General features: G+C 41.0%; 1 protein-coding gene across 4 annotated transcripts in view; it reads right to left on the minus strand.

The window, feature by feature from the left end:
• The window catches only part of TPH2 (tryptophan hydroxylase 2), a 96,384-nt gene that overhangs the window by 28,664 nt on the left and 48,391 nt on the right, over positions 1 to 19,329 (minus strand). For all 4 annotated transcript variants that reach the window (XM_084652300.1, XM_084652299.1, XM_084652301.1 and 1 more), the window contains one exon: positions 8,755 to 8,850. In XM_084652300.1, coding sequence (XP_084508426.1) covers positions 8,755 to 8,850 — 96 coding nt within the window. The remainder of the gene's footprint in view (positions 1 to 8,754; positions 8,851 to 19,329) is intronic.

Consider the following 19,329-nt stretch of genomic DNA (forward strand, 5'->3'; position numbering starts at 1 on the left):
GGGGAAATTGAAATGGGGTCTCCCATGTCCCAGCTGAGTGCTCTAACCACTGGGATAATTGTTATGAAGGAGGCTGCTTTCTTCTTTTCCTTCTCTTCCCAGACGTTTTGTGTGGAGTTAGGCATGCTCTGAGCTCACCTACTACACTGGGTCTGATAGGCAATATAGGTGGGACAACACCTAATTTGGGGTTTAGATGTGTCAAAGGCACTGAGCTCCTGGGCAAGGTCAAGACTGAGGCAGCTGTGTGCATACCAAATATGGGTGCTTAGGGTAATTTTACAGTGGCAATATAATCATAAAGGGACTTTAGGTGCTTGTAGGGTTAGGCAGCAGCTGAATTAGGGGTTTGAGGATCTCAGTGGTTCCTAAATGTTGGAGTTGGGCACCTAAAGTGGCAGTTAGCCACCAAAGTCCTTTTGTGGATTTGGCCCTACATTTTTTAATTCTGAAGCAACGTACCCATAAAATGCACTGTGAACAATGGAGTATACAAATTCTGAAATTGGTAGTGTCAGGGTGTCATAAATATAAAGGGAAGGGTAACCACCTTTCTGTATACAGTGCTATAAAATCCCTCCTGGCCAGAGGCAAAACCCTTTCACCTGTAAAGGGTTAAGAAGCTAAGGTAGTCTAGCTGGCACCTGACCCAAATGACCAATGAGAGGACAAGATACTTTCAAATCGGGGGGGGGGGGGGAGGAACAAAGGGTTCTTCTGTCTGTGTGATGCTTTTGCTGGGAACAGATCAAGAAGGCAGCCTCAGAACTTCTGTTAAGTTAGTAAGTAATCTAGCTAGAAATGCATTAGATTTCCTTTTGTTTACTGGCTGGTAAAATAAGCTGTGCTGGATGGAATGTATATTCCTGGTTGTCAAGGTTCCTCCCCCACTCTGAACTCTAGGGTACAGATGTGGGGACCTGCATGAAAACCTCCTAAGCTTACTTTTACCAGCTTAGGTTAAAACTTCCCCAAGGTACAAACTATTTTACCTTTTGCCCTTGGACTTTCGCTGCCACCACCAAATGTCTAATCGGTATTATTATTAGGAAAGAGTCCATTTGGAAACGTCTGCCCCCCCCAAATCCTCCCAAACGTTACCCCCCCTTTCCTGGGTAAGGTTTGATAAAAATCCTCACCAATTTGCATAGGTGACCACAGACCTAAACCCTTGGATCTTAAGAACAATGAAAAAGCATTCAGTTTCTTAACAGAAGAATTTTAATAGAAGTAAAAAGAATCACCTCTGTAAAATCAGGATGGTAAATACCTTTCAGGGTAATTAGATTCAAAACATAGAGAATCCCTCTAGGCAAAACCTTAAGTTACAAAAAGACACAAAAAGAGGACTATCCATTCCATTCAGCACAGCTTATTTTCTCAGCCATTTAAAGAAATCAGAATCTAACGCACATCTAGCTAGATTACTTACTAAGTTCTAAGACTCCATTGCTGTTCTTTCCCCTGCAAAAGCATCACACAAACAGAGAGTGAGACTTTGTTTCTCCCTCCCCCCAGCTTTTGAAAGTATCTTGTCTCCTCATTGGTCATTTTGGTCAGGTGCCAGCAAGGTTACCCTGGCTTCTTAACCCTTTACAGGTGAAAGGGTTTTTCCTCTGGCCAGGAGGGATTTTAAAGGTGTTTACCCTTCCCTTTATATTTATGATACTGGTTTTGTGTCTTTTTGTAACTTAAAGTTTTGCCTAGAGGGATTCTCTATGTTTTGAATCTGATTACCCTGTAAGGTATTAACCATCCTGATTTTCAGAGGTGATTCTTTTAGCTTTTCTTTAATTAAAATTCTTCTTTTAAGAATCTGATTGATTTTTCATTGTTCTTAAGATCCAAGTCTTTGGGTCTGTGTTCACCTGTACAAATTGGTGAGGATTCTTATCAAGCCTTCCCCAGGAAAGGGGGTGTAAGGCTTGGGGGGATATTTTGGGGGAAGACGTCTCCAAGTGGGCTCTTTCCCTGTTCTTTGTTTAAAACGCTTGGTGGTGGCAGCATATGGTTCAAGGACAAGGCAAAGTTTGTACCTTGGGAAAGTTCTAACCGAAGCTGGTAAGAATAAGCTTAGAGGGTCTTTCATACGGGTCCCCACATCTGTACCCTAGAGGTCAGAGTGGGGAAGAAACCTTGACACAGGACTTGACAGAGAGCTCTTAGCCAGACCTCCTGGGTCCCTCCCTATGCTGTCTTAAAGCAAAGTGGGACAACAAGAACATCAGAAAGGTTGTAGGACATCTGGTTAATTTTTCAGGTGGACCCTAGTGCTGTGAATGTCAAAGTCTGCTTGCTCTGTAGGGAATGTTCTGTATGCTCATGCGCTCAGCTAATGCTCAGTAGGGAGTGCAGAATCTCAAAGCAGAAAAACTATTAAATTGGTGGGTCCGGACCATTTTATATGGAGGTGTAATCAGAAAGTCACATCCTGGTTTCTTTAGGGACGTTAGCTATTTATGTAATGTTGTAAGCAGTAAAAAAAACCTCACAACATGTGCAGTTATATTGGCTACCCACCATTTGCTTTGGATATGTTGCTTGCCCATATGTTTTCAGTCAACCAAGATGTGGAAGTATCTAGTAAATATTTCCCTACCCCCATCCTCTTCCTTTATTTGTCTTTATGGAATGTAATTGCTAATGTGTATGTGTACCACAGCCTGCAGTTGAATGAAATGTCATGCCATCTCAAGGGCTTGTGGTAGAGGCCACCTCTAGAGGCTTATTCACACAGGAAATAAACTGTTGCTCTAGTACAGTCAATGGGGATTTTCCATTAGCTCAAGCTGGGAGAGTTGGTATTTTATGGAGCAACGGGTTCCAAGTTCAATCCTTGCTGATACCTATGAAAGGTAGCAGTATTTGACAATGGGACTGCTCAAGAGTGATAGAATATGCTCCTTTTTGCTGGAAACAAGCATAATACCTCCACAGCATTTCCAGCTCTGCTAGCAAAGGCAGGGAGAGACAACCTATCAATGCCATATTAAAAGAGAGTTTTGTTGTGTGCTTGCTCATTTGAGTGTAAAGACTGGGTTGTAATTATGTAACACACACTTATTAAGGTTTACAAAAATACCGCCAAAAACACCTTCCGATAGCAAGAGGAGAAACTTGAGATGGGTTATAAATGCTGTACTGTCTGTAGGCCAGAATTAAACCCTTGGGTGAGAAGAAATTATCCGCATCCCTGTATTGGTTTTATTGTCTTGTTATTCTGTGGGAGAACACGAGAGTATCCAGGAAAAACATGCTCCTAAATGTTTTTCTGCTGATCTGCAAATGGGCTATTTCCAAATTGTGTGCTGATGTTCCCAGAACTTTTTTATGATACCAATGGAATTTTATATATTGCTCAGACAAATAGAAAAACACTCTAGTGGTAAGAGGTAGTAAAATGTGTACTGGGCATCCAGGTGTTGTTATAGCCATTGTCTCCACCCTCAACAAAAAAAAAAGTGGTGTTGTTGAATCCACTGCTCTTAGTTTTTAGGATATAATCAGGGACATACTAGTTTTATCTATTCATAATCAGATGTTTTATTGTGAGCATCTTTGACTGAAAAAGGTATAATTCTACAGGACTGGAACTCTGCTTCTTCATTAAACACAGCAATGTGGCACAGTAGACCAGGTGTACAGCCCAATGAAGTCAGTGGGAAGACTTCCACTGACAGCAGAGTTCTTTGATTCAGACCCTTAATGAAAGGGCTCAAGAATACATTATGAAATTCATGGACAACGTATTTTTAAACACATTTGATCTGCCTTTTTTAGAATCATAACTACTTCGTAGAAATAGCGTGTTTACTGAATTGTGTATTCAGTCTGACTTCTGAACCACAAATGTATATTGTGTAATAGCCTTATCTAGAGTTAACCTGACTTTATTAGGGCTGAACATTTTATAACAGCTCACTCTTTTGGTTCCTTTCCCACACTGGTTTTAGCTTTTAATCCTCTCTTTCTCCTTTGTGTGTGTCTGCGTGTGCAAGCTTTCTGTATTTTCTGCTTAATGCATTTTTTCCCATGTAGCACACATTTTCTTCTGCAATTTGTGTGTGTCTTATATTCAGACTAGTTCTAAATATTGAAAAAAAATCTTTGGGGGGTGTAGTGGGGTGGCTGCCCACTCCTATCCTAGATGGGGCTTCAGCAGGCTAGGGAGGTGGTGCACGTGGGTGGCCAATCAGAGAAGGCCTGCTAGGGAGCCAATCAGAGGCTGAGTTAGAGACAGCCAATCAGAGCCAGACTCATCCATATATAAAGGCTGCCCAGGAAGGGAGTAGGGTAGTCTCCCCCTGATGGTCAAGGGAGGAGGACTGGCTACTGGGCTGAATGGTAGTACCTTGGACAGAGCAGTGCTGGGGAGCTCTGACCAACAAAAACCCCAGGCTGCTGGCCTAGGCCAGGCAGGGGCGTAGGGCCAAAGGGGAAGTGGCCCAGGGACAATAGCAGGGAGAGGGGAGAGAAGGATGGCAGAGAGGCTGCTGCTAGAGGGTCTCTGGGTTGGGACCCAGAGTAGCAGGTGGGCCTGGGTCTGTCCCCCCCCCTTCTCCTTGTGCTACACCTGGCAGAAAGGGAGCGTGGCCTGATCCAGGCTATGGCTGGTTCCTGTGATAAGGGGCTAGACTTAGAGGCTGCAGCTGGCCACTACAATAGGTGCAGATTGTGGTCTGCTGGTAACACCAAACCCCTGGAAGGGGGTGAGATTGGAGCAGTGGGCACTGCTGGAGGGCAGTATCCTGAAGAGGATGCTGCCGAATGGGGAGCAATGAGGGTCCCTGAAGCAGCAGAGCAGATGAAGGGCAAGGCACCATGTGAAAAAGGTGCTCCATGACTGGACAGAGCTAATTCCTGGAGCAACAAGCGGGAGGTGCCAGTGGTGGTGAGTCTTAACCCCGTCACAGGGGGGGAAAAGCTGCTTTGTATGTACATTCCTCTGATTTTTAGTTTCTTGCTGCTGAATCCATTGGCCAATTTTCTAGAGAAGAGCCATGTAAGGCAGAAAAAGAGAGAATGAGGTTTGGTTGAGTTTGAATATATGCCAAAATATTACCTAGCAAATTCACTCTTAACAGTTTGTGTTGCCTGACACTTTTCTATCTTGTTAAATATTTATAAACAAGACCATTAAATATGTATATTTACTATTCAGAAATATACTTGAGATCTAGATTTATTTGTATATAGGTGTGCCATAGCGGAGAGGGATGTCAGCTCTGAAGCAATTTGGTGATATAACTGGGAATGAGGTAGTGGATACAATTTTCAAAAACACTTAAGTGACTAAGACCTATTTGCAAACATGCCTATAGGCCAGATTTACAAAGGTATTTAGGTGCTTAAAGATACAGATAAGCACCTAGTGGGAGTATCAAAAGCATGAAAGCAGGTTAGGTGCCTAACTCCCATTGATAGTGGGATTTACATACCTAACTCACTTAGGCACTTCTAAAAATCCCACTAGGTGCCTATCTGTATCTTCAACACATAAAATCATTTTGTAAACACTTAGACGATAATAGAAAGAATAGTGAGCACGGATTTGTCAATAATGCCAAACCAATTTAATTTTCTTCTTTGAAAGGGGCACTAGTCTAGAAGATTCGGGGAGGCAGTAGATGTGATATATCTTGATTTTAGTAAGACTTTTGACACATGACATTCTCATAAGCAAACTAGGGAAATGTGGTCCAGATGAAATTATTATAAAGTGGGTTCAAAACTGGTTGAAAGACCATACTCCAAGAGTAGATATCAATGGTTTGCTGTCAAAGTGGGAGGGCATATCTAGTAGGGTCCTGCAGGGTTCAGTCCTGCAGCCAATACTAGTCAATATTTTAATTAGTGACTTGGATAATGGAGTGGAGAGTGCTTATAAAATTTGCAGATGACACCAGCTGGGAGAGGTTGAAAGCACTTTGGAGGACAGGATTAGAACTCAAAACTATGTTGACAAACTGAAGAATTAGTTTGAAATCAACAAGATGTAATTCAATAAGTACAAGTGCAAAGTACTTAATTTAGGAAAGAAAAATCAAATGCACAACAGCAAAACTATCAATAACTGACTAGTCGGTAGAACTGCTAAAAATGATCTGGGAGTTGTAGTGGTTCACAAATTGCATATGAGTCAACAATGTGATACAGCTGCAAAACAGACTAATATCATTCTGGGATGTATTAACAGGAGTGTCCATATATATGACATGGGAGGCAATTGCCCACTCTACTTGGCACGGGTGAAGCCTCAGCTGGAACACTGTCCAATTCTGGGCATCACACCTAAGAAAAGATGTGGACAAATCTGACAGAGGACAGCAACAAAAATTCATAAAAGGTTTAGCCAATCTGATTTATACAGAAAGGTTAAAAATAACTGGGCATGTTTAATCTTGAGAAAAGAAGACTGATAAGTCTTCAAATATGTGAAGGAGTGTTATAAAGAGTACAGTGAGCTATTGTTCTTCTTGTCCACTCAAGGTAGGATGAGAAATAATGAGCTTAATCTGCAGCCAGAAATTTAGAAACCTTCCTTATAAGGGTAGTTAAGCTCTGGAATAATCTTCCAAGGGATGCTATGAAATTCCCATCATTAGAGGTGTCAGGGATGGTCTACATTTACAGTACTTAGTCCTGATTCAGTGAAGAGGTTGGACTTGATGACTTCTCAAAGTTCCTTCCAGCCCTACATTTCTTGGATTCTAGAATTCTAAATATGTTTGCAAATCTGGACCTTAGGCACTTTTGAAAATATTTTCCATTTATCATTTTCGGATAAGAGGTATCATTGCAGAGCTGTTCTCCTGCACTTATTTTATGTAATACTTTTACAGTTTAATTATTCAAAGAAAAGTTCCCCATTTTTTCTCATATACAATGTTCATTAATCAAGTTAATAAAATGTTCACTGACATAACATTAAACTATGTAACCCTGGAACCAAACTGACATACATGGTGAAATAAGAGGGCCTAATGGGTTGAGCAGTGAATAGATCCAATCAGCTGGAAGTGATAACACTGCATAATAAGGCACACAATAGGCATTGTATTGATTGTACAATAATTCATGTTTACATGCTCTGTGGAATGAGACTTCTGAATGAATGCCATCAAGTCACCTTACGGAAGGCCAAATCCTGGTTACTTGACTCATGCTGCAAATTAGTCCCCCTCTGTTATTGCTAGAGGTATATAAATATTGTTGCATATGTAGCATAATAGGAAAAGTATTTGATTTATGGTATGCAGTCTAACCTTTGAAGCTGATCAATAGATGTTATTTATGTTTATTTATTATTATTTATTCCATCAACCTTTGGAAAGGGTTGAAAGTTCATATTTTGAGATTACTGCTGAACAAATAATACTTATCTGGGGTCAGAGTTAAGGCTGTTTTTGATGAAATATGCATTTCAGTATACTTGATAAGAATAATCTGTTCATTTATGGACAGCATAAGGTTTATGATCTTGACTATTCACATGCTTGCACATGTGTTTATTTGTAAATAGTGTGATAAGTGACGACAATGAAATTACTTAACTGTTGTTTTAAAGTAAGGGCCTGCTTTTCCATGGGACCTTGTGTAGATTTTTAGGACTCAATTCTCAAAAGGTGTTGGACCAAAGGGATGGGAGACAAAGTGCTCAGCACTTTAATGGATTGAGCCTTAACCCTGTAAAATACTACCATTCTGATACCGTGAGGAGTAAAATTGTCATTGTACTGAAATCCTGTATTGTAGTCAGAACAATAAGTGTCAATATATTTTTTCCTTATCCCTTTTTTCATTTTTTTACTGCTCTAACAATCTTAGACACATAAGGGATGTAATGAGCCTAACTAGTTCCAGCTAGGACATTTAAATACACAGAATAGACAAAGTAGAGAGACTGAGTTATTAATAAAAGCACTAACAGCATTTGTAGGCCCCAGTACAGAAAAGCTTGGCTGTGCCTGACTAGAGCTGGTTGAAAACACAGTAAAATGTTGCAAATATCTTGTAAATTTGTCCTGTTTGGGGTTTTTTTATTTCAACAATTTGGACCAGCTCTGGCTGTGATCCTGTGAATACTTACTGAACCCACATGCTTAAATTTACAGTCCAATTGACTTCAATGGAACTACTCACAATATGTAAATTTAAATACCTTTGGTTTTGAAGGATTGGGGCCCTATTCAGGAAGGTCAGTTAAGCTTACATGGCTTCCTGACCAAGGAGGGATATAAGAACATACTTAAATGTTTTCCTAAATCAGGGCCTTAATATTTCTAGATTGTGGTCTGAACACTACTCACTTTACTCAGGAGTAATCCCACTGCAGTACACAGGATTACTCACTTAAATAAGGCAAGCAGGATTTGGCCTTATATTGCCATATTATGCAAACAATTTTTTTTACATAAGGGTCCCAGAAGCTGTGATATAAGAAACCTCCTACTCAGTAAATAGAAAGGGATTAATGTCTTCACTAGCAGTAAATTCATGTCTCATTGGCTACCAAATCTTTAAAAGCAAGCAAACACACAACAACAAAAATGCGCTTTGCAACTTTTCAGTTTTAGCACATCAGTTCTTATCGACTTGTTTCACACGCCAAATTCCTGCTGAATTTTGGGAGTAAACCTTCAATCTAAAATACCTGACCACTTTTTTTGAAGTAAAAATATTCACACTTCATTAATAATTTTCCATCATTCTAATAAACTTATTTCAGCCTGCAGGGTACATTCACTCACATACCTTTAATTCGCCAATAGAAGACAGGAGTCCTGCCCCGTAAGCACGTAGCTGTCCCTCTTGTTTGCAAAGGCCAAATTCGATAGTAAAAAAATAGCACTGTGAAAATAGATACATACAGATATATGTAGCGAAGCTGTAGACAAGCACTTGAGTAGCACCAATTGGTACTATTTTCACTTGAGAGCCCCATTTCCTCAGATTTTCATGTTTTTTAAATAAGTTGAGATCAAAGACACTTTTTGTTACGTACTTTAAATGTCATGTTAGCAGTAAAGTAGAGCTGTATAAAAAAGCGCACACAGGGGAAAAAACCAGCAAGATTGTGCTTTTTCTCTGGTTTCCCAGTCACCAAGGGCCAGATTTTAAAAGGGTATCTAGGTGCCTAAAGATACGGATTGGTGCTGAGTGGTCTTTTAAAAAAAATCCTAAAGACATTTAGGCCTAGATTTTTTTTAAAGGTATTTAAGTGCCTAAATCCTACTGATTTCAATGGGAGTTTGGCACCTAACCTGGTTGGACACTTTTGAAAATCCCAGTGGGCACCTCTGCATCTTTAGGCACCTAAATACTTCTGAAAATCCCATCCCTAGGTCCTAGTTCAGGACACCATTTAAGCATATTCTTAATTGCAAGTAAATGCTTAAGACCCATTGACTGATGGAATTAAAGCTGAACGTGTGCTTAAGAACTTTCCTGAACTGGGGCCTTAGCCCTCATAAGATTTTACTAACTTTGCCATAAGTGAAGAAAAATGTCACTTGCTTTCTAAATTAGACAATTACAGCCATTCCAGTAAGCTCAATGGACCAATCCTTTCCAATTGTTCATTGAGGTCTATGTTCAACCCATAAAACTAGAAGGGCAGTTCATACTGTCTGAACAAAATTACTGAGAAATTGTGTAAAAGATTAGCATAAGAATAATTACATCTAATTTGCATTAACTACATAAAACTCTGTTAAATATTACAGAAATCTTTGGGAAACACAGGTATTTCAATATCTCTAAACTGGAAAAGAAAAGCCAAATCACTTCTGCTCCTAACAAGTTTTTTGCTTTTGATATTACACATTAAGACTTTTTCTCTACCATATATCAGCATGTAAAAATAAGGAAATATTGTTGCTCACCCCAAATAAAGCATGCACATCAAATTAGAGTAGTAAATAACTATGTGCACACAAAGGTTTTGGGAATCTGGTTTCCAGTACCCATGGAAATACTTCATTCGTAGATGTAATTGTGCACTATTGCTTTATCTGACACTAGACCAAATTCAGCGTTTGTGTAAAGGAAAAAAAAAGAAAAGGAGGACTTGTGGCACCTTAGAGACTAACCAATTTATTAGAGCATGAGCTTTCGTGAGCTACAGCTCACTTCATCGGATGCATACCGTGGAAACTGCAGTAGACATTATATACACACACAGACCATGAAACAATACCCCCTCCCACCCCACTGTCCTGCTGGTAATAGCTTATCTAAAGTGATCATCAAGTTGGGCCATTTCCAGCACAAATCCAGGTTTTCTCACCCTCCGCCCCCCCCCCACACACACAAACTCACTCTCCTGCTGGTAATAGCCCATCCAAAGTGACCACTCTCTTCACAATGTGTATGATAATCAAGGTGGGCCATTTCCTGCACAAATCCAGGAGAGTGAGTTTGTGTGTGTGGTTGTTTGGATGGGCTATTACCAGCAGGAGAGTGAGTTTGTGTGGTGGGGGGGGGGGCGGAGGGTGAGAGAACCTGGATTTGTGCTGGAAATGGCCCAACTTGATGATCACTTTAGATAAGCTATTACCAGCAGGACAGTGGGGTGGGAGGGGGTATTGTTTCATGGTCTGTGTGTGTATATAATGTCTACTGCAGTTTCCACGGTATGCATCCGATGAAGTGAGCTGTAGCTCACGAAAGCTCATGCTCTAATAAATTGGTTAGTCTCTAAGGTGCCACAAGTACTCCTTTTCTTTTTGCGAATACAGACTAACACGGCTGTTACTCTGAAACCTGTGTAAAGGAAGTACAACATCATTGAAGCTAATGGAGTTGCATCTCTTGTATGAGATCTGAATTTAGTGTATTGTTTCAATTAAATGCATCCAGTAATGGGTGATGCTCAACAGTATTTGGAGCTCAAGGTTCTCTTGAGGAAAAACAGTCCAGAATTAAGCTTCAAATAAGTATTAATCTGAACCTCTTGAGTCTGGATCACTCAAGAGTTTTTGTACTGCCTGTTTCTCTCAGCAGTTCTGCTCTTCTTCTGGTAGCTGATAGAACTCAGAAATGAAAAATAGTTTTTAAAAGTTAACCAAACATTTCAGAAATGAGAGTTTCATATGGAATTTGGCTCCAGAAATACCAAATTCCAAACTAAATGCATGGTTGGTTACCCCCCCCAAACTGTTTCCCCCATACAAATATTTATCTAGCTACTCATTAATATCAATTTTTTTTCTTTTTCTCATAAAAGTTGAGGAGGGACTACTAATTTGTTTACTACAGCACTATGCAAAAATATAAGGTAGAGGTTAATGAAAACATGCACCTATAGTTTGAATCAAAGCCACTATAGTTTGAATCAAAGCCCACTAAAATCCATTGACTTCAGAGGGGAATTTATCAGGTACCACTAACAGCCAACAGGCACTGAAAATCACAAAAAGCACGGTTACAGCACAAGAGTAAATCAAGAAATCTAGATTCTATTTCCAGCTTTGTCTTTGGCTTGTGCAACTCAGCTGTGGACAGATTTTCAAAGCTAGGCACAAGCAGCTAACATGCACTAGTAAATGAATGCCAAGTCAATTGTTTAGACAAGGCAAGTGAGGTAATATCTGTTGTTGGACCAACTTCTGTTGGTGAGAAGCTTTCCAGCTACACAGAGCTCTTCCTCTGATCTAGGGTCACAGCTAAATTACAAGATTGAATAGCTAGTTTAGCATAAGTAGCTAGCACATATTCTAAGGAACCATTCAAGGTGAAGTGGCCCATTAACACCCCTGTACTTGGAGGACAAAAAGGGGGGGGCAGAAGGCTAGTGGGTTAGTGTTGTAATAAGCCATAAATCTAGTGTCTTTATTAATACCATGATTTTAGAGTTTAGCAGAGTTATGAACGTAAGTTCCCAGGCTCGTCTTTTGAAACTGTTGTGCAGGTTTTCTTTAAGTCAGTTGATTCACATATAGCTGCCCTTAGGCAACATGAAAACACCAGACTCTAAGCTCTTTGGGGCATTGACTGTTTCTCACTATGTATTTGCACATCACCAAGCACAGTGTCCTTGGCTGGTGTCTCCAGGTGCTACCATAATATAAATAAATACTTTAATTGCTCACAGAAATTAGGTAGCTTGAAATCCTACATTGGGCGCAAGCAAATGTGTATGCAAAATCTAGCCCTTGATCTCACTATTAGTTTCCCCATTTGTAAAATGAGGAAAATATTTTCCTATCTGACAGGGATGTAATTAACCCATATTTATTTGCAAAGCTATTTGAGATCCCTGCATGGCAGATGCTATAGAACTGCAAAAAGCATTATCATTATTATAAAAGGAATAACTTTTATGAGCATGCACATGCTGAAAGAACAGATTTTTGTTAGAATGGCAGTTTTGGAAAGCCTGTATTCTGTGTAACTTATTTAAATCAAACATATCTAAAGTGACCAGATGGTAAAATATAATGTGTGTCTGCCTACTACTAATTTATGGCAACGTTACACATTAAGAAAAACCCTTTAAATGAAAAGCTGATGTTGGGATACATTTGCCTATGCAAATAGCTACAATATATCAATATATATCTTTGAAGAGGTCTCTGCTTTAAGTAAGAAAATGAGATAGCTCACACAATGCTGCCATCTTCAGATCATTAGTCAGCAGTACATCATTATCACCACTACTGAAGATCCAGTTTATTATCTGTGATCTTGCAGGCTTTGAACAACTGTTCTACCAAGTCTACAAATAATGAAGCATATTGATAAAGAAGCTAAACATTAGTCATATAGCACCACATATTAAAAACCAGAGGCATAATATATGTGCACAATTGCATGTCTACAGCTGCATGGTTAACTGTCATGACTGCACAAATGGTATAAATGCAAATGTTTGAGTTATTGAAGGAACAAAAAATCACCTGCCATGCAAAATCATTCAATTTGCACATGCAGGCACAAATGTGAGCATGCAGGCTTTGGTTCTCTGGTTTCAAAGAGATGACCGACAATTTCTCCAGTCTATCCAAAACACTGCAGCTACATTCATCTTCCTGCCCCGCTGCTCCAACCATGTCAATCCCTCTCAAACTCCTCCACATCAAGGTCAGCCTCACCTTTGCAGAGCTACTCTGTTCCGCTTTAGCCTAAATCTGGGCTATTGATACTCTCCCTCTTGTGACCTATGCTGTTGCACACTACCTTCTACTTAACTATGCCTGTGTAGCCTTCTCACACTCCCATCTCCATGCCTTCCCCCCCACCCCAAGCCTCTTTGCCTGGAATAGCCTGGCTTAGTTCTTTCTACATGCCCAGTGCCGTCACTCCTCTAATTCCTGCCTCAAAACACTTACTCTCTCTTTCTGTTTTTCTACCACCCAATCTCCAGTCTGGTGCTCTCTGCTCCCACTGTCACCTGTTATCATTTACAATGAAAGGAAATGCAAATACATTAAAACTGTAAACAAGTATCTTTAAAATATTACAACTCAAAATATGCACTAAATGAAACAAATCTCATCAGCTTCCATCGTAAACAATGAACCCTTTCAATATCCCTTTTTCCCCTTTTCTTTGTCTCTTATCCTTCCCTTCCAAAAAAGATTAATACTATATAATATGAGTAAAGATCAAATGCCTCCATTCAACAGCATTGCTGGATATGTTTACTATAGCAATGATAAATATTAACATTACACAATGTTATACAGCAGCTCCCGTCAATCACAGAGGTAGATGCTCTCTATTAGGGGCCTGATCTAGCTCTCACTGAAATAATCAGAAACACTACCATTGACTTCAGTGAGAACTGGAACAAGCCCTGGAATGCAAGATCTGCAGACAGGGAGTCTGTTCTATTAGAGCACTGTGATTGTGGTTTCCTGGGGGAATGATCAAGGCAAACAGCAAGCCACAGGAACAGTGGCATGACTCACAGAAGCAGAAAGTTTATCCTTCATTCCCCTGCTGGTCCTTGAAAAGCCTTTGCTTGAAATTCCACTTTTGACCAAAATCAGCAAAGTGAGAAGATGAAGCGAAGGGTCAAAAACTAAAGGGTTTAAAAGAAATGAGAAAACAAAGAGCCAGAAGTGGTGTTCAAGGCTGCGCCTACAGGTCCAATATATAGCAGATCTACAAGTCAGCATGGATTTAATTTTAGACTACTTATTTTGGCACATTTGGCTTAAGACTATGGAAGAGCATTTACCGTAGTGCACATGAAAGGTGTAAGGCCCCAGAGACGGGCACCCTCTGTTTACTGACAGGACAGGTACAGCAGCAAAGTAAGATTGGGCAGAACTTCCAGCCAGTATACCTCAGAGCTCGTTGTAAAGGTACCTCTCTGCAGAGGTCAAAGGGTAGTTCATTATCCATACACAATATTTTGCCTTGCCACCTAGGCTGCCAACAAACATGCCAATTAGAGCTAGTTGGGAAAGATTTTTCATTCAAATTGAAATGGAAGCTTTTCAAAGGCAAAAATGGTAGTTAGATGCCCAACTCCCATTGACTTTTCATGGGAGTGGGGCACCTAACTGTTCATATCTTTGAAAATGCCTCTTATAACATTTCAATGTCCTGTCCCCCCTACCCCCCCCCCCAAGTGCCATACCAGTTATGTGCTGGTGCATCTCTCTCCACTGGGACCTGGGCTGAGGTCACCAATTCATTCACATAGCCAGCTGATGTGGGATCAGAGGGTAATGTCCTTCAATCACTATTTCAGCAGCTGACTTATGTGAAAAATCTCTTTATCCCATTCTATCTAATGTAGTTTTCCCATGGTACAGCTTCAGAAACTGATTTTTGCACTTAATAAACAGTCTTCCACATTGTGCATGATATTTGATTTTAGCGCTCCCCAAAAATGCCTATTCAGGAATTATCTAAGATTTAGGGCCCAATCCTGCACACACCAACCCATGTCAGTAACTTTACACACATGCTTAGTCGCATTTAAGACAAATGATTGATCACAGGATGAGGGCCTAGGAAGCTTCTTTGATGTGTTGGTTCTTCCACTTGATCATCTGCTTAAGAGGGTATTTTAATGCACAACTCTTAACTCAAAATATCTGATATGTCCCAAAACATGCAAAGGAATATTCTTGTCTCCTCCATGGAAGAGGAGGAAAGCTTTGACTTTTTAGCTCTAAAAGGACTGAGGACTGCATGGCTCAGAGAACTGGTAAATAGTTATATGCAATGGGGAAACTTACAAAAATAACTCCAGTGCAGTTTAAGCCTGCAAGTTATAGAAAATTGAATACCTGAACAACTTGCCTACAAATATTGATGGAATTTAAAATACATTTTAATTCAAGCATGTTTGTGATCCTTTCCAGTTGGCTTTCTGCCCCACTGAACTTTACTGGCATGAATGTTTGCAAAAATCCACTGTTAGTCTTGAACATTCACAAAGTGCATTCTGAATTGCACATTTGATTGAAATATCCTAAATTTGTGAAATTCACAGTTACATACAAGAGGTCACCCTATATAGGAAAGAGATACAATATATGACTTAGGTAAGTAATCAATATAGCACAAATGTTGGAATTTGAATATCAAGCAGTCAAGTCTCCTTGGCAGCTTTTGATACAGGAAAATCTTCGCTTAGAAATTCATGCATAAATCAAAGAATTTTGTGATGAGCTCATGAATAGTTCACAAACAGAACGAGAGGCAAAATTCAATGAATAAATTATTCATTCTGGATTATTTACTCAGTTCTGCTAAAAAAAAAAAGTGACCCTATTCATAGCCTACAGCATTTCTAAATAAGAAAACTAAGCTTACTCTAATTTTTCAGGCAGTCTTCATTGAAGCATATTGTGTAGCTCACTACCTTGAAACACATTTGGGCTCATTCAGTTGAAGTTTCCTTCATGGCTTCCAAAGAATATCAGTATAACACTTTCTTTTATCAGCCTACTGCTTTGCATTCATCTTTTTCCAAACAGTGAGTGTTTGGAATAAACTGTCTATACACAAACTTGAACATGTATGGCACCTATTCATTGGTGCATTGTGGGATAGAAGTAATGCAGCACACAGAACTTACAATGGTTGCACTTCTGTTTGCAAACATCCACATTTCGATACAGCGTATTACTTCATGCAAATCCCTGATCCTGAGGTTTGCAGAGTTCATTCTCAGTGACAATATGAACATTGCTGTCTACACTGACCCGAAGGTAGGGCTGTTATTTAGCTGCCACCCCTTACTGACTGGCTGCTAGAATGACACTGATCCCCACTGAACTTCTTCTCCCCATAATGCCTTCCTAGACATGGTGCTCCAGGATGTCTCTACATGGAGGGGAGGAATAAAACAGAACCAGATGGAAGGTATTTCAATCCCTCTGGAGACAACACAGACAAGGCTAACAGTAATCCTAACCAAAGTAAGTATAAGACTTCTTAGGTTTTGAACTATGCTTGCAGTCCAGTGCATTTTTGCTTTTTAGAATCCTAGAAATACCATGTTTCTTTTCCAGTCAAACATTTGGAATCACCATGCAGTTTCCTGGGTTCTGCATTAAAATTAGTTCACTGCTGTCTTCAACTGTCCTCCAAGCTTTTCCAGGATAGCTCTTTCCATCCAAGATTCTTCCATGTCCTGCCTTGATCTTGCACAGTGCAGGTTCAGAGTATTGTAATTAAAAGGACAAGATTTGAAAAGTGGTGACCAGGACGGGGAACACAGTGGGATCCAGTCCTGCACTGATGAAACCATTGCTGCTAACTTACTCCTCTCTAGAAGTAAGAATAAAACCAAAGAGAGGAGCAAATAGCTAAGCATTTCATTTACATACTGAGGGTTGCATTGAAGTCCACAGCTTCTCAGACCTATCCATTCTCCGTCCATACACTGACCTTATCCTACTTTGCTCTACTGAGAGTAAAGGGAGGTGTGCAAAAGGCTTCAGACTTACTTCTGCTCAGCACCAGGGCTGGATTAAGGCACAGATTCTACAGCACTGTAGCCCCTCCCTAGCTCCTGATCATGTCGCTACATCAGAATCTCAGCTTTCTGTTTTCAAAAGTTTCTAGCCCCAAATAATGGTGAAGAAAAGCTTGAAAAAATAAACCAAGCATAGCTGCCACTGCAGCATCTGCTTGAGTCTACAGCCAGCCAGAAACCTAAGCTCTGAGAGGTGGGATATTAGCTCCAAGACCTACAGCTCTACAGGGGCCCACACTGGAAGGCTTAGAAGAGGAGTTTGTAGCAGGCATAACCAGCCCAGCCATGCAGATGCACCCCAGATGCTGGAGTAGGTACCAGGGGATCACCCTACTGCCATCCTTGCCCCTTGAGAAGAAGGAAAGAGTGAATCCCTGCTAACACCCCACTGCTGATCCTGAAGGGGCCCTACTGCCACTTCTTGGGGGAGGGGAGAGGAGGAGCTCCATGCTGTTGCCCTAGCCTCTCTGGAAGAAGAGGGCAGGGCCATGGGGTGGGAGCCATGGGAGGGCCCATATGTTGGTGTGCCTAAGGCCCCAAATGATTTTACACCGCTCCTGCTCAGCACAGAGAACTGTCTTATCTCTCCACCTCACCACCATTCTCTCTTCACTGCAGTGCAACAGCTTGGAGCTCCCCGCTGCAGATTGAGCAAAGATGCAGAAGTAAGACCCTCTGTAACTAGCCAGGAAGTATTTCAACATAACAGGGTGCTGCTGGTTAAACAAACAGTTACTATATCTCTGGCTAAAGAAACGGCTTTGGCATTAATTTAAAACAGGGTAGGATTACTACCATGCTGCATCCGATGAAGTGAGCTGTAGCTCACGAAAGCTCATGCTCAAATAAATTGGTTAGTCTCTAAGGTGCCACAAGTACTCCTGTTCTTTTTACCATGCAAACAGGAAGTGCCCTCAAATGATCCAGTTCAGGCCAGCACTCAGTATTATTTCCAGTGTCACCCAGGAGACTAGGAAGAGCCCACACCATCACCAGTCTGTTACCCTGAGCTGCAGTTACCATCTCACAGAACAGTAAGGAAAAGAACCTCACATTTTTTTGCATCCTAATTAACTGGCAGGTCTGCAGCACAACGTAATTACAAGTAGATAAGACCACTGAAAGTCTCCTACGAGCTGCTGCTTAAAGCATTGTTAAAAGTGCTGTACTTAAGCCCAAAGGCTTTGCTCTTCCTGGCTTCACTTCCCTGTCATTTGACTCTTATCTTCAGCAGCTCCCAAGATTTGGGGCTTGAGGTTTATTTTTTACGGCGTTATTAAGAATGAATGATGAGCAATAATGAGCAGCATTCTTTCCAATTTACTTTACAATGCGTCACATGAATTCATATCCAAGGTTCTCCACGGGAGCTGGAATGAACATGTGCTCATTTGTTTTTCAAGCTCTTGCTTCAGTTCTGGCTGTCTGACGTAGCTCTCGCTGCTTGCTCAAGAGAGGAAGACTCAGGCTTTTCGACATCCTCTCTGGGACTCCAGGAGATGGGATCCTTTGAACGTCAAGCTAAAACAAATAAGCTAGGTAAACATGTCATCTCTGTCCTACCACAGCTTATGGTGTCTGGCATGCCAGAGCTGCTATAGTATCATCCTTTGCAGTGCAGAGGCTAGATTCAGGTGAATGTTATGTCAAGTCACCATTCAAAACAGTGGCAGCTTACAGTCCTTGAAAAGAGGCATGGTAAAGCCCTAAAAACAAACATCCATAGCAAAAGCATTCATAATTGAATATAGTCTAGCCCTAGAGTGGGACCTCAGGAGTACCTCTCAACATTCGGATTCATACTGCGGCATGGCACAACTTGAAACCTACACCGGAGAACTGGGGACTCTGGTGCAATCCTATTGACATCAGTCTAAGTGAGATTAGAATTTGGAACATATGCATGCTAATATTAGAAAAGCAGAGAGGTCACCTTGCAGTCCATTGCCTGCTGGGATTTCCCCTATTTTTCTAGTGGTTTATGTAGCGTAATGGCTCAGGAGATGGTGGCCCCAATCCTGAGAGCTGCACCTTTCAGTCAGTGCAGCTACACAGGCACAAACTGAGGGTGGGCACAAATGACTTTAAGTTGCCTTGTGTCCTGGATTCTAGGCTTCTTTCCCCTCGACCCCATGCAGCTGCAGGGGCACTGAACTATGGATGCTTCCTGCAGTCACTTGTAGGCCACCCCAACTGTCCAAAATAGTACAGCGCACGCTGGCCACCCCCTCTAACACTCTGTATACACACGAAGATGGGGGGCTGTGAGGAGGCACTGAAGGGCTGCTCCACCTACCCTAGATGACCAAAGAAGACCCTAAATGCCAAGGAGACATTAGCCACTTTACACTGTAGGAGTATCAAAGGAGCAACAGCAGGGAAGA

Source organism: Lepidochelys olivacea (genome assembly GCF_965140295.1).
Source record: "Lepidochelys olivacea isolate rLepOli2 genome assembly, chromosome: 1".
Lineage (NCBI taxonomy): Eukaryota > Metazoa > Chordata > Testudines > Cheloniidae > Lepidochelys > Lepidochelys olivacea.